This window comes from Labrus mixtus, chromosome 14, assembly GCF_963584025.1.
Source record: "Labrus mixtus chromosome 14, fLabMix1.1, whole genome shotgun sequence".
Taxonomy (NCBI): Eukaryota; Metazoa; Chordata; class Actinopteri; order Labriformes; family Labridae; genus Labrus; species Labrus mixtus.
Window position 1 is genome coordinate 9,057,145 of NC_083625.1, and position 16,884 is coordinate 9,074,028.

At 39.8% G+C, this 16,884-nt stretch overlaps 1 protein-coding gene across 5 annotated transcripts in view; it reads right to left on the minus strand.

Annotated features, from left to right (window-relative positions):
* Positions 1-16,884, minus strand: part of cadm2a (cell adhesion molecule 2a) — a 219,988-nt gene that overhangs the window by 24,158 nt on the left and 178,946 nt on the right. For all 5 annotated transcript variants that reach the window (XM_061054921.1, XM_061054919.1, XM_061054920.1 and 2 more), the window contains 2 exons: positions 16,057-16,209; positions 11,589-11,726 (listed from right to left, as the gene is read on the minus strand). In XM_061054921.1, the coding sequence (XP_060910904.1) occupies positions 11,589-11,726; positions 16,057-16,209 (291 nt within the window). The remainder of the gene's footprint in view (positions 1-11,588; positions 11,727-16,056; positions 16,210-16,884) is intronic.

The following is a 16,884-nucleotide window of genomic DNA, read 5'->3' on the forward strand; positions in this document are numbered from 1 at the left end:
GTATTGCACCCGTATAGACAAGGGTTATAATGCAATGCATAAAGCACTGGAATGGAAATTTCACTGTATCTTTACACTGGTAAAATCTTCATTATAAGGTCTTGGACATTTTGGAGACAATTAACAAACAATCGTCCTTGCATGACTCCTGGACTGAAAAAGGGTTTGTTAAAAGAGAAACAAATTAATGATCAAATGGGCTCCCATCATGCATCTCCCTGGACGCTCCTTTGGCATTTCTACGAAAACACACCTGTCTGCACTATATAGCCTTTTAATGTAATGTGTATATTTACACCACAGATCATTTTAACTACTTCTGGCCACATCTCCCGCCTCTGCTGATCTCACCTTTATTGCATTTCACTTTCAGCTCTTCTAACTGATAGCAATTTCCAGCCTCATTGGGACAAAAAACCAACGTTTGGCAACAACTTCAATCAGCCTTGTTGCAAAGTATGATTATGCACAGTTCTCTCCATCTGTACAACCTGTTCTCAGAGCTCTCCCTGCAACACCTGCCTTGTATTACCAAGAAAACAGCTGAACCACCTCTCTTTTCACATCGACATCCTGATCAGTGCCAACGTATCGGACGACTCTGCTTCTGCAAATTATCTTCATGATGTCCTGAAATCTGGCCCACTCCTTGATCACATCATTCTGCTTTTTGCATCACTTGCAAAGTGTGCTTGATTTCAGTTTCATGGCCAGCCCTCAGGACACCAAGCTTTAACCACAAAAATAGTATGGGTTTGTAGCAAGTCATCAAACCTGAAATTACTGACACATAGAGGATAAACATACCCTGCTAATAAAATCTGTTCTGATACAATATCAGTATCAGTATTGGCCTCCGATGCCCAAAATGGTATATAGTGGATTTCTTTGAGTCAGATTTTAAACATTGACCAATTACACCCCGCCCCCAAAATATCCAGTCGCTTGAGGTTCATTACTTTAAAGGCTCAGATCAAAACAATGCCCCCTAAAGTCCCTGACACACCAAAGAGATCGTCTGTCCTAGTTGGACCATCGGTGAGCGGTCGTCGCCCTAGTTTTCGCTACCCGTCAGCCCTCATCTGTCTTTTTTTGGCCGATTCGACATGTTGAAGCGAAATTTGCCGTCTGCTTGGTGTGTCACGGCCCTAGGACACACCTCCTTCACCCCCCTCTCCCCTCTTTTCTCCACACAATCAATCACCCCCTCTCCTCCCATCCTGTTCACTTGCAGGGTTCTCTAAGGCAAAGACAGCAGCAGACACGGGCTAAGAATCACCTAAAAACAAGATTCTGCAATCCATTTCAAGTAAAGATCTGCTTCCCAAAGTTTGACCTGGTTTTTATGTTTGTTTTGTTAGGATATATAGAGTCTTGTCTTCAGTTTGGAAAGTCTCTTGCAATGACAATCCATTACAATGCATCTAAAAACAGCTTCCTGAGTGGGCAGGGCCACTGGTTTCTAACTAAAAGGCCAGAAAGTTGACTTCCTCAAGACTAATTTCCTCTAGCTCTTTGAAACTGAGTCACAAGAGCTGGACACACTGTTCCTGGTCTTTGAACTGTGCTAATGACCAGTTTCAACTACAAGCAGAATGGCAGAACAAGTGGTACTCTTTGCATATCTTAGAACAGCTTATTCTTACAGTTCAACTCACGCCTGCTTGTTTTAAGCCGCCTGCTAATCATAAAAGTCACAGAAAACTTGAGATACCTTCTTCGTCCTCCTGAGCAAAAAAAAAATCACACTGAATTATTCAGGAACTGTGTTAAGAGAGCAGATGAGATTTTGATAATATCTGCCAACTTATGAAAAGAAAACCTAGCCTACGCATTTGACATGAATGTTCTCCCATATTTAGTAGCTGCAAATTATGCATTATGAAATAGAAACTGCCCATCCTCTCTCTGCACGACTGCTTTTAACTGTATGCTGTTTCATAATGTAACTGCTTATATCTGTCTATCATCAAGCACGCTTCTTTCTTGTTCTTTCACATCTGTTCAACACGTCTTTTGGGGTAAGTTTGTCTGCTTACATTACGCAAGCAACCACTGTCCTGTTCTGTACAATCGTGTCCCTTTTTATTTTCTCAACTGAATATTCAGGAAAACATCAGTCCATGCACAGCCTCTCTCTCTCTCTCTCTCTCTCTCTCTCTCGCTCTCTCATGCAGGCGGCCTTTGTTTGTTCCTCCTAAAGAGACTGTTTACGCTCCATATCCTCCTCTGCTCTGCGCTCATCTGCTCCACTTTCCAAGTATTCCACCCCACTGTCTCCTCTCCCTCTCCATCCTGCCAATCAACTATTCCGCTCAGTGACTTCCCCCAAACCGCTGCAATGAGCCCGCCTCCCCTAGAGATGAATGACTGACAGGTCTGCAGCGTTGGCAACATCCATCCTGACAACAGGAGAGAGGGAAAATGGCTGGGTTTTCTACACAAGAAAGAAATTGCAGGGGACAAAGGGAAGGGAAAAAAGGAGCAGAGGGCTGGAGAGGATATTGAATATCTAATATCATGACATGCTTTAGGAGTTGCAAATGTTCTCCCCCAATTTTTTATTAGTTATTCCACGTCCTCATAGACCGCTTCTTCCTGCATCAGTTTAACTTGTCTCTCTCCTTCTGCATGGCACCCCTCTCTCTCCTTGTACCTGTTTCCTCTATTCTCAGTTTAATATTTTTGATGTTGAGATGTTTTAGGGGGCTAATGAGTACACATATTAATAGAATACATTACATAGATTCAGTCCATCTGATACTTTGAGATGAAACTGGTATCACTGATTGTCTCCTGTCTTTGTCATTACTGTCTTCTAGTAATGTTTACTACACTGATCCTACATCATTAACTGTTGTTTAGTTCAGTGGTTCTCAACTGGTCGAGCCTCAGGACCCACAAACACTCAGGTGCAGAGGGCCGTCACATGTCCATAAGATTATGAAGGTGTTAAACTGAAGTCTTGAATGACACCAGCGGGGTCTGAATCAGCCGTTTCTTGACTTGAGGATGGATTTTTTTAACTTTTTTAAATTTTATTTCAAACATTCTTCACCTGCTTCTCTTCTAGGTCAATATGTCGCAAACACATTTTCTAAAAATATTTTTCAATCAACCTGATTTATTTAAAGACAAAATTGTTCAATTTGGACCTCAGACGGTACAAAGAGTGAGCGAAAACAAAGAAACTGAATGAAACAAACTCGTTTAAAAAAGCACTTCATAGACTCTTTCACAGCATTTTTCTTCCAGACACACATTTACAACCCAATTTTAGGTCCCGAACCACCTGTTGAGAACCACTGGTTAAGTTTATGTTTCGTATAGTCCCTTGCACATTTCTTGTTGAGCTTTATGTGTGTTACAAGTCCATCTAGGGAAAGTCAATGCTAATAAGCTTAGCCTATGAACGTTATTGTGTATAGCATTGGTTTTTGTGCTATATGCACTTAGCAATTAACAAATATTTTAAAAAAGCTTTGAAAAGAGGAACATCATTTCCAGTTTTTCAAATATTGCAACTTCTTGAACCAAAAAACTGAATGAATCATCCCCCAACTGTGAGCGTTTGAGTGCTCTTGTGTGTTGGGTGTTCAAGACTCGAATCAAAGTACTTCAATCAATGTGAAATGCACTCAGCAATGACAGCTAACTCAATGTTCTGCCTGTACTTAAGCTCCTTCATTTGTTATTGTATGTTGGCTCACAAGATTTCTTCCCTTGGTAAATTCATAATATTTCTAAGAGGTTCTTGATTGTTAATATGCTCTGCAGTGAAACAAAGTAGATTGAGAAAGTCATTTTATACTTCCACGTCCTGTTAGACTGGATTGATTCTGATTGCCTCTGTGTGATGCAGGATAAAAGTACTACAGACACTTGTATGCTTGCTCATAGTTTAAGTCCATTAACTTCAACACTTTGTCCAAACTGTCCTATGATCTACTTTAAGAACATAATAACACTTGTTTTACTGAAAGTTATACCTCGTCCTTAAAGTGAGTCAGTCTGCATCCGCTCTGATGGCTTCTGCACCTACATGCGTGCAAAAGTGTGGGTGTGAGAAGATATAATTGGTCTATAAATATCTTATCACAATTTAAGTGCAGCTTAAAGTAGCAGCTGAAATCGAGCTGCCATTAAACTCAGGCTTGTCAATTAAGATACTCATCTAGCTGGGCTCATTACACACAAACACTTCCTTATTTTAGGGATCGATCAAAATGATGGGGAACCTTATGTCTTATATATCTGCTACTGAGTGATTGTAAGCTGCAACTGGCAACTTCTGGTTGCTTTCATTGTTGAGCTGAGATTGATGTTTCTGGCAAAACCCTGATCCAGGATCCAGCCTATGTTGGGGAATCATTCCATTAGTTTGGTACATACAGCAGAAATAACATATCCAAGTTTAGATTCTCTTTCATTTATTTTCATTTCAGCTGGCAAGCAAACTTAAGATAAATCTTCTGGGGGATCATGAGCTTGTTATTATGAATACAGCAGCTCGCAGCAACCCCAGTGTTTTGTCCAAAACTGCCCTCTCACATTTTCTCTTGGCTCTCTTACACAGCTCTTTCTAAGTCTAATAATAGAATGCCCGAAGACAGAAACAAATACCCTGTCATCCATCTTCTAAGCCTGATCTCAACTATTTCTGCTCCTGTGTTTGACTCTAAAAAGCTGAAAAAAAGGGCTCGTAAGCTTAATCTTTCTTAGTGAGGGAAAAGAGTTAGGCCAGTATAATTTCTTTATAAGTTTAGTTTGTTAGTTGGTAGGATTGGAAACTCACTTAGAAAACATGGCTGCATTTAGTCATATTCTGAATACTGCCTAGTGGAGTGCTTGCTTGGCCAGAATGTGTATTACAGCAAACACTAATTGAAATGAGCTTTAAGTATATTCTTTCATTCATACGCCAGACTTTTCTTGATATCCACCATGCAAAGGAAATTGGGTTCTTTAATGAAAATTACTTATTAGATTTTGTTAGGGTAAACAGTGCAGCTTTTTTTTGGAATGATTTAATTTGAGTGGTAGTCAGCTAAAAAATTAAAAGAGCAGGACTAGATTATTTCTGCATTGCAAATGTTGGTCTTTACTCCTATTGGATGTTCAACTATTGTACTTTTCTATTACTAGCTCACATCTGGTCAAAGAGCTTATTTAATTAAAATGCCCAAACATTTAAAAACGGACAGTTATGCAAAAAAATACACTCAGAAATAATCAACTGGTGTACACAGAAAATAGGTTTTAATTCAATACATTTGATATGTCTCAAACATGATGTGCATTTTAAACTGTTTTTTTTAGTAATAGGTAAAATGGCTCCATCCAACCACCTGCAATACCTCTCTTTTATAAAACAGCATGGTAGTCTTTGGCTGTGACCAGCACATTAAACTGTGGGTGGATGCTTGGAGCGTTGCATCACTGGTGAGAGCCAACAGTGAGCCTTGGAGGATAAGCAAGGGAAAAATGACAGGCGTAAAAATGTAAGAATGTGACCCTTTCATGCCATTTCAAAAGAAAAAGGGACAACAGAAAAAGAAAGGACGATGAAGGGACAGAGGAGGAAGACTGGCGAGAACTGTATGGGTGGGGGAAGCGACAGAGCTGATTAATCCTGGCAGTGAAGGTCTGAGGGATGACTCAACATAACCGGAACTGTGTCCCATATGAGATCTAAAACAATTTTCTCAGGCAAGAACAATGGAAAATCCACTGTGGGTGAGGGTGACGGTAATCTAAATATATTATCACATAGAAGGGGCAGATGACTGTCTACCACTGGGCCCCAACCACCAACCTCTTCTGAGGCCCACTGAGTCTATTTCTGCTTAAGGTTTCCGCCCGCCCAATACTTACTTGGTTGATAAATGTTGAGTTTCCGTACAAAATATTGCAAAGAGTAAGCTCTAGACATTGACTCTATGTCAAGTGTCATGAGATACTCTTTGTTGTGATTTGGCGCTGTTAAAATAAAAAATTGAACGCTTGAGAGAGTTTACTTGTTTGGCTCCATTGATTGCCCGTCCAATCAGCTGCATGACAATAAGTTAGAACAAGAGCACTGATACACAGCCAGCTCCAGCTCCACTGAGGTGCAGAGATGATATATAGTCCTCAACCATCTTCTCACTTAGTCTGGCAACTGTTCAGAGTCCACAGTCCAGGGAGCTGTTGGGATCTGTTGGCAGCCTGTAAGCATCCTCTCACCTGTCTCACCAGTGTGCTACCAGGGAGCATTGTTAAATGATCGGAGAGTTTCTATCAGTGCCCGGCAGTCGCTGCATAATGTCTTTTTCTCACATGAAACTCCCCCAGCTTTCACATCTAAGAGGTGTCCGCAGTGAGTCCATAAAGACCTTTTTTTTTTTCTTAACCTGACCTCAAAAGAAGAGCTCTGGCCTTGGCTTTTAAAACCAGACAGCTGCTCCACCTCTACGCTGTTGCTGTAAATGGCTGTAGACAGTGGGTGTAGCAATCTGATCTCCTCTACTTTCGCCACAAGTCAAAGTCTGTTAACCTGATCAAAAACTCATATAATGCCAGAGACAGAGGCTAAGTGAAGTTCACTGCGACTTAGGCATATTTAATCAAAGTGAAACAGGTTTAAAGAAAAAAAGGCAGTGTATGAAACATCATGAATTTTCTGCTTTTTTTTTTTAAGGTTTGAATAGATGTGAGTAGATTCCCAAAATAGAAAGACGAAGGTGCTACAAGAAAAAAAAAGATAATCTAACAGATAATACAAATCTTACAGATTCGACACATCTCATGTTGGGCATGAGCTTGTACAAAACGTGTGCTTGAGTAGAAGTGGGCTTCACATACCCACAGAATAGAGAGGGCTTATATGCATTTTGTGTGTGTGACTGAGGCATCTTTTATTCATGGCAATGTGACTTGCAGGAGCCATCTTGAAATTACATTTTTAATGGCCATTGATCCACTGCACTCCTGGGAGCTTGATCATATAAATGTAGTCCCAACACAGACTTCTGAAGTAGCATTCAGGGCCGTCTAACACGGCTGGAAATGTACTTTCTTGTAGCAAGAAAAACTTCTTGGAATTCCCGAAGTCAATTCTTATTTTACTTTCACAATGCCAGTCGCAGTCTCGTCCCTTTCAGCTGTTCAATATGAGCTCCAGGAGCTATTCACTATATTCACTTTACCTCAAAAGCACTTTCCAGAGAAAACCTCGGAATAATGACGGACGCCTTATTCTGTTCTCACTCACAGTCGTCAAGGACAATTACCCACAAATGAAGAAATAGGCGACACTATTTCGAAAGGTTGTTCAGTCACTCTTGGAACCGGCAGACTTGAGTGATAGCGCGCGGAAAAGTCAGCAGACAGCGACCTACCTAGAACAGTGGCAGGAAGATCTGCAGTAATAGTTCCCTGTCCTTGACTAACAAGTTTGACAACAGAATAGGGGCTGCGACTGCCAGTGAATTTGAATCAAATCTCTGTGTTTTTCCCCCTTAAGCCCCCTTGGAATAGAGTTATCGCGTAACATGATGAAGCAATAACCTCCGCAGTTTAGGTCAGAGAGTATGATAATACCAGCCCGATAGCGAACATCCCCACCCCTCATTCGAAATAAATATTCATTTCATCTCTGCCTTTGCTCGGTCCGCACACAGCTCCCCCTGGTTCAGTGGTGTGTAAACAAGTGCTACATGTGGTGATATTGGCAAAGGTCTCCCTGGGTTACGGTGTGTAACTGAGATAGAAATATATCATTACTGGGTGGGGACTGAGGGGATCTGAGGGACAAAGAGACTGAGAAATATGAATATTGGATTCCGCGTCACACACACACACACACACACACACACACACACACACACACACACACACACACACACACACACACACACAGACACAAAAGCGTATGTCCTTACATGCAGGCTGTCTGCTCCATCTGTCTGCTTTGCTCACACACAAATACACACTCGCACACACTTAGCATAGGTTGTCCGTTAACTGCATGCGAACGGGTGATGGACTGCTCCAGTGGCTCTGCCGGTAATATAATCTTCTCTATTCCCCCAGATCCCAAACCAATATGTCACAATTGTCATTTATTCCCAGCATGGTCGCCCACAATCACATGGCTTTTTTTTTTTTTTTTTTTACATTGAACACACCCTGATCCTGTCAGGATGATGAACACTCCAAGTGCACTCCTGCACAGCTACACTCACGTGAATACATTAGTATAAACATGTGTTGCCCTTCATGTTTATTTATATTTATATTTATATTTAGTTTGTTTTAAATATGGACATAAAGTCAGACCTCCAGGGAGTTTTTTTCCCCACTTTATCCTCCTTTTTCTTTTCACAGTTCAATTACACACAAATAACCTCTCAAAAAAGTATCACATATGACAAGTCACACTGCCTGTGTCTAGTTTATATTGCACACCTTTTTATTACTGCGAGAAAGCCAAACAATTAGTGGCATAACAACATCAGTAAGAAAAATAAATGTGCAAAAGTTTCATCAGAATCTCAAGATTTGACTTTCTCTTTTTACTTAAACTGCTAATTAAAAACAGACACCTACTTTTCAGGATATACAGGTGTTAAACAAGCAAGCAATGTTTGGAAACCCACGTGAGTTTCAGCATGTATAAATGACAGAGAGAGATCTAAAAAAGTTCTTAGATTTTGTTTGATTAGATGTAACCTTTTGTGGTGTTAAAGAAAAACCTGTCTTCACGTCTCTATCACATAAAAGGATGTTCTTCTAAAGGAAGTGTGAATAAACCTGATTGACATCCAATATCATCTCCACACTGCAGTTAATTAAATGCAAACGTCCCGTGATATCTGCTTAAAAACTGTGAGGGGGGGGGGGGATACCAGCATCGATTGGGACTTATCTGACTTGCTTATCTGGACCCTGGGAAACCCTGATGCCAGATAGCAGTCTGAGCTGTCTGAGCTCGGGTAGAATTAGAGTGGCACAGCAGACACAGAGGGTTTTTTCCCCTCGCTTGTTAATTTAACAAGGGCCAAAACATCACCGTTGATCGAAATGATTGTGGAGTCCAAAAAGCAGATCTGACAAGAATCTTTTTAATCTGACATTTGTACAAAATCTCAAGGATCTGCTTTCTGTTCTGGGACAATGTGACCAGGCTTTATAAAAGAGACAAGAATGACCACACAATGCTTATGTTCTTTTCCTTTGTCAATCATTCCATTTAAAACGGCCCTCTTTGAGTTACAAGAGGAAGGGGAATTCATTTCTACGTGCAGAAGTGCAACCACTTTCCACATCGAATAACATGCTGATTTGAAATTACACAAGGCACAAATTGTAGACAGTTGGGTGCCATATTGACGAGAGAATTATAGGCTCTGACCTGAGTGAGAAAGCATATTTTTCCCTGAGGTCTAGATTGCTCTACCTGTTAACGCTCTGTGGTAAATTAAAAGAACATTTTTGTCCTGGGAGAGCTTTTCTCTGTAGTGGGCCATGGGGAGAAGAAATAATCACCAGTAGAGACACTTTAAGCCTGAAAGGAGGACAAAAAAAACACCTCTCTGCACTAATTAGTGAATATTCTCTTTCTATACGGTTCATGTTCCTCTGAAGAGCTTCAAGAGGAAGCGTAAAGAAAAGCGAAACAATAGTATCATGCACTACAAAAGAACATGATGGTTAGCTAGATAAAAAAAACAAAAACACGTTAGCATTCATCTTGGGGATTGCTAAGTAAACTGAGCATGTAATACATGAGCAAATGCAAAGATTGTTGTTTGTGGTGAAAGTAATCAACGTTACCATTTTTGGTTGTTTTTTTCCCCTTCCTCCTTTCCTCCTCTCCTACTAACGCGTAATGGTCATGTTGTTATATCATAGTTGTTACTGTTATAATTATCATAGTTGTTATCTTTATTGTTACTGTCACAATCTTTACTATTATTATTACTTTGAAATTTTTATTTCATTTGTTCTAGTTAATATTTTCTTTGCCCTTTTACTCTCATCGAAACTGAACTCGACAACTCAAGGACATGTATCGGTGTATCACCCCTTCTGACAAACACTTATTTAGTTAGCGTTGTAATTACTTATTGCTCCCTCTAGTATTTTTCGTTACCTTTCTTTTATTTAATCTTCCCAAAATCTCTGCTCCTCGATCAAATCTCTGAGAGTCTCTCAATCCTTTAGCATATACTACTCATTGTATCATCGTAACCTTGTCATGTTGTATCATCAAAATTCCAATTCATTACGTGTAATATTGTCCAATCAGAAGAGTGAGATTGGTACAAAGAGCATCCGGGTTAAGAGGGACATGTTAACCGCTAATATTTGGCACTTAATCATGTTGGTTCAGGACTGGAACCAGTTGATTTTGTAAGCGTTTTAATTGTGTTGGAATGACTATTGTAGAATTTGAACATTAAAAAAAAATCATTAAACACATTTTACACTAATTGGAGAAGAAGAATAAATGTGTCCATGAAGATGGACCTCGTTAATGCTGTGAGTGATAACAGAGAAGTCGAGAAAAAGAAGCTGACAGCCGAAAGAGACAGCATTAATATGCATAAGTTAATAAGCAAAAATCATGCATGCTTTGGCAGAAATGATTTTTGTGCTTTATTAATCCTTTGTATGTGCAGGGAAATGAGCATTGTGAAGTGTCTGTGTGCTTTGCATCCAAATTGTGCCTTTTACTTTGAATTCTAGGATATTTAATTGCACATTTGTGCAACAACTGCCTGCTTAATATTCTAAAAACCGATCTGTAAGAGTTTTACATGTGCTTCTTATTTTCTTCAAGTTGTAAACCTGTGGTTCTCAATCTTATTGTATCTATCTTGTCTCTATTTGCAGTCACTGAAATTAGAAGAACATTTGATTTGTGTTTTGTTCTCGGCCTTTAATCTGCTGTGAAATAACACAAAACTATTAATAAAGTTCTGCAACTGCGTTATTGATCTGTGACAGTCAGTGGCCCTGATTTCTACATTTCATCTGATACAGAAGCATTTAATTTTCTCTGTTTCTCAAAAACCTAATTTCCTCATTTCAAGTCCCTCGCTCACTTTTTCCCCCCAGTATTCGCACAGCCTCTCTCTCCCTCCCTCTCTCTCTCTTTCTCTCTGCGGCTCTCCTGTTCAAACAGTTACAAAACGGATGGTTCATCAAGTAGAACAGAGCAGGAGCAGGTTGGAAATGAGGTGTGTAGTCCAGCCAGTGTGATTTAGAACAGCCCTCTGATAACAAGGGAGGTTAATGTACCGGTCTCATGCCAGAGGACACGTGCTGAGTCCGCTCTATTAGAAACAACTTGTTCTGTACAAAAAATACACTGTTAACACATCCAAGAAGAAGACTTTCTCCCCTTATAGTGAATAGTTTAAAAAAAGGTTTGTTTTGTCCAATCTTCTCACGATTTTCCACTGATATATGTTTTCAGTTTTGGCCCCATTATCCAGTAACCCATAATGTCTGTATGAAATAACAGCACTACCCTTCCTTTCTCAGTCTGTGCAGCCGTTGCAGTAAAACAGATGTAGATTGAGTAAACATGCGCTGTGTACCTTTGATCTCTTTCTCGTTCCTGAACCAGCGCAGGTCGGCAGCGGGCTTGCTGCCCTGAGTCATGCAGGTCAGAGTGATGTGGTCTCCCTCCATGGCGGGCTTCGTCAGGCCGTCGATCTCTGGCTTCTCTGGCACACCTGAAGGATGGAACGAAAAAAGAAACCACAGGGATGGAATCAATTCAGGCACAGCGGTATGACATTATGCAACAATAATATTATCATGCCTTATTGTAAATTCTCCTCCAGCTCGCCCTCCTGCAGGGAGATTAGAGCGAGAGAGAGAGAGAGAGAGAGAGAGAGAGCGAGCGAGCGAGAGAAGGAATACACAGCAGCAGCCCTGAGCAGTGTCCTTCTCTAGAACACATCAGGGAGGATTCTTGCTGTCTCTCTAACCACTGGGCCATTCCTTCCTTTAAGGTTCAGTTCACCAAAATTACAAAGAAACATTTCTTCACAAGCTGATTCGCCTGAACTCTTTTAAATTGAACTGTTCCTTCTAGACAACAATCTGATACCTAGGCCTTATGACGGTCAATACCGAGCACCCCTCTGATATAAGTGCATTCTAATCTACATAATACTGGTAGAATACAATGATGGCTGACATTTTGCTAGCCCTGACCTACTTTACGCTCTCTCATTGCACCATACTGTTGTTACCTCAAACCACTTGATTTCTTTTGGGTTTATCGGTTATGGTATCTGAGGGGTACATTTACTGACTTGTCGATAACAAATACTGCATTTCACGCAGCATAAAATGCCGATAATGAAACAGCAATCGGTTTCTGCATTGGTAACTGTTTTGTTACTGGTAGAGGTATTGGTTTTGAACCTGTACTGATACAATACCTCTATTGGCATTTGTACCTGTTATGATATCGATACAGGTTTTGGTATCCACATTGGTACCAGTTACCGATACAGACAGGTATCTGTATTTGCATTGGTTCCTGTATTGCTACAAATACAGGTATTGGTAGCGAAAAAACAGCTCAAAGAATTGTTTTTTTCTGAGGTTTGCCATGGTGAGCAGCTTTCTGTGGGAAAAAAAAAATCATACAAATGTGTTGTTTTTGATGTACCTTGCCTTGGACAAACGCGTCTCTGCTAAATAAATTGCAGAATTGTAGAAAAAATTGATTAGAATATAAAAAAAACACTTCTTGGCATCTGTAAACACTACAAAATTAAAACATGCAGAACGTTTTGTGTGTGTGTGTGTGTGTGTGTGTGTGTGTGTGTGTGTGTGTAGATGTGGGTTAACAGACGAGGCCACGAGGCTGTACTGAAAATGTTCATTACTGGCCTTTCCTGTAATCAGTGTGTTAAATGTGTGGAGTCTGGCCTTCTAATGTCGATGAGCAATAAGTCTGCCTAAGGCTGAGTGACTGAAAGGTCTGTCAGTCAATGCCATTGACTGACTCTGGCCTTGTCTGTCTCACCACCTCCCGCAAGGTTTATTACAAGGCTTTAAGGTCTTTTCCTTTTCCTGTGTACCGTCCTTAAGAGGGAACTAACAGCAAACACAATCCCAACAATAGATATCATAACTTGATTTTTTTTTTTTTAATGTGCATTTTTCCCTGTTAAATGTGTGATTTTGAAGCTAGTAAAGAGCAAGTGTCACTATGTTGAAGTACTGTGCATGTGTTGCTGTGTGAATGAGTAAGTGTGGCTTGACTCAGAGAAGTGTTAGATGATTTTTCTTCCAGACTGAACGAGAGCAGATCAAATACAATGTTCATCTTATTCAGTCACGTTCCGTTTGGGTGGCTGGAGGCTGCAGAGCTTTAATCTTTCTCTGCGTTTGTGTGTGTGTGTGTGTGTGTGTGTGTGTGTGTGTGCACGTGGACGAGCGTAGAGGATTGTGTGTGTGGTGTGTGTTTCACTGCTCAGCTGTGCGTCATGGATTTGTCTGTGCTGTGGTGTGTTGATGTGTGTATGCACGACTGGCGTAACCAAAAGCGTTTTCAAGACATGAAAAAGAAATGAGAGCTCGATTTTTCTGATGCATGGTGGAAAAAGAAGAATAATGGATTTCACAGATAATTCCTTTTGTCAGTGTGATCAAACCCCTTTCTGCTAATATACACATTTATTCAATATGAATTTGATCCCATTTTTGTTTTTTACAAGTTATTTTGAGCAAAAATCAAAGTCAGTCATTCTATGGAACCTTATTTGCCCTTTAATTCACTTAACTGAATGCTTTCAGTGCTCACATGGCTCTTGTGATGGCACTGTTAGGGACTCATTACCATCTCACAGCTGAAGACCCACAACTGTGGTCCACACTACAGTATGTATTTGAAGGATTAACTTATGGTTTTCACAGGTATTCCTGATCCCTATTGGACAAAGAAATCCCCTGACATTTTGTCTGTCACAATTTGTGGTTTTAAGAAAAATGTCTCAGCAACTTATATCATGTGTCATATCATAATCCACACATTCATACATCAGATTCAAGTGCATTAACTCAAGTATTGAAACAATTATTTGTCCACTTCTTTGTGAAAAAAAACAAAAAAAACCCACTACTGCCATATAAAGGCAAAAGACCTTTACTCACCAGAGTGAAGAACTGAGAACAATGACTTGTTGTCCAGCCAAATGAGTTGCAGTTCTTGGTCTCTTCAATGAGGTTATTCATCTACATACAAATCTTGAGCTCAAACATGACCTTTGACCCTTATTTGGAAGTTAAAGTACTCTGCCTTTGCATTGCCTGAACAATAATAAGAGGTCATTCCAAGGCCAAAGGCATTAACTTCCATTTGATAGCGCACTTGGTTGCTGATCACTATATAAAATCAGTATAAGATAATAATGATAACAGATACATGAAATCTAGTGATCATGGCACAATTACGCTTAAATAAAATTCCAAAAATGACAATAACTGATTTTCGAAAAAATTGAAGTTAAGGTCTTTTGCCTTTGTAGGGCAGACTACTCAAACTAAATTAAAGAAAGGGATTGTTAAAAAGTTACACTTAGAGTTCCTTAAAGTCGGATTTTGTAGAGGTGTTTCCTGAATGGATTGCCATTGCTTGATGTCACCTGTCTTAGATCGATGAAAATCAAGGAGACACTACTATTTTAGTTAGAAAAATTATTCAAATAAACATTTGTTGTCGTATGTAACTAGAGTAGAGTAGAGCAGTGAACTTAGAAAACAAACTTTGTTTTTGTACAGAGCTGATTGGCAAACATAGTGGTTATCATTAATAAAATGGTACACTTAGCTTACATTAAACCTTCTAAAAACACCAAGTTATCCTAAGCAAGTCAGCATACTGTCATTAGCTCTTACTTTAAACCAACACTGTGTCTACATATATCCGAATGAAGTACCCCAGAATGTTACCCTAATAGTTAGACAAGAACATTTACCGAAACCACATTTGTAAATTCCTAAAAATAGATCGTTTTAATAAGTAAGCTTGTGTTTGTATTTATTCACATGAATATTTGGAGATGTGTTGAATGTGTGGCTCATTTATTTAACAGTTGACTATTTTGTCTGACCACTTGTCATCCTTGTTCTCATTCCCAGCACACATTGTTCTGGATCTGTGGCAGATAAACAGGCCATTCCCAGGCCACGCCGCATGTTGATTAAATCTCCCTCTCTCTTTCCTGGCAAGCTCCATTAACTATTGTTCAATATTGCAAAATAATTTTCTACATATCCTTATTGAGCAATAGCTTTTAATGTCTCTAATTCACTGAATGCTTGTTAACGCAGAAAGCTAGTTAATGGTCCTGGAGTGCACTAGCACATCCATTAACATTAGTAAAAGGTAATTGGCGGGATAATAAGCCTAGTGGCAGGAAATGAGACAATGTTTGTGTGTGTGTGTGGGGGGGGGGAGGTGATCATAACACACATATTACCAGAAGGCACAACAGGATGTTTTTATTCTATACTGATATAGAAACACAGGCAATTTGTTTATTTTTAATTGTCTGAAAAGAAAAAACTCCAATAACCTATCATTTGAACACACGTAGTTATAGAATAAGCACACTTAACGGTGTGAGCCTTTGTTATTAGTGATTCCATAGAATCAGCTTAAAAAAAAAGAAGTCATATCTCACCATGTTAAATGATTGTTTTCTGAACCTTGGAACAAAGATGGACACAGATATTTGCTCGCTTTACAACATGTTCTCCCTAACTTAAAGCAAAAAAGACTTACAAAACCTTTATGGACATATGCAAGTCTGATAGGAAATTTAGCGTGTTTAATCTTTGATACGATACAACACAATAGGATAGGATGGGATGGGATATGATACGATAAGATACCACACGATAGGATAGGATAGAAAGGATAGGATGGGATAGGATATGATAGATAGGATATATAGTAATCCTGGTTAAGGAAAGACAAAATATTCCTTTCAATGGACATTACGTTTATTCTCAGAGTGTACTGTAGTACTCTGTACTTACCCAGAACTGTCAGGTAGGCTTTGGCTGTTCTCACCGGCATGGTGAAGAGGGAACACGTGTACATGCCTTCATCAGACAGCGTGACATCACTGATACTGATGGTCAGCTCCGACCACGACGCACGCACCAGCTCGATCCTGTTGTCTCTTAAAGCTGCACAAAGAGACAGAGAGAAAGATAAACAGAGAGTTAGAGCGTCAACACACGTCATGACATCATGCATGCAGTCATTTGATTTGATACAGTTTATTATTTAGAAATACATCACTTGGGTTGCCAGTGGCCTAGTGGCTAGTTCGAATGCCCCATGTGCTATACTGTAGTGACTCAAGCGGACGTCCCGGGCTCAAATCCGGCCTGTGGTTCCTGCAGGTCATTCTCCACTCTCTCTCTCTCTCAGGTGAATGATGTATGTACTAATAGATTTAAATAAAAAACTACATCGATCATGAATTGTCCCAAAGTTTGGCTGTAAAACAGAACTTTCTGTTGAGTGAATCCATTAGTTCACCTCTTCAGTAACCGCACTCATGCAGACTCCTCTGGTGAAAACCTTGCAGACATTTAACTTATATGAAAATGTAATCTTCCAAAAGACATAACGGGAATGGAAATCAATACAGCAATAAGAGGATTTGAGTGAGATGCCTAATGAGAATTTGGCAAGATGTGAGGTTTTGAAATAGATCTGCTGAAAATGCAAGGCTTGTTAAAAGATACTTCATTGTCTTTAAAGTGGACTGTACTTCATATCAGTGATACAGTGCAGACAGGCAATCACATCTCAGATTGGGACCTTGGGATTGGCTGGATTCACACCTGTCATGT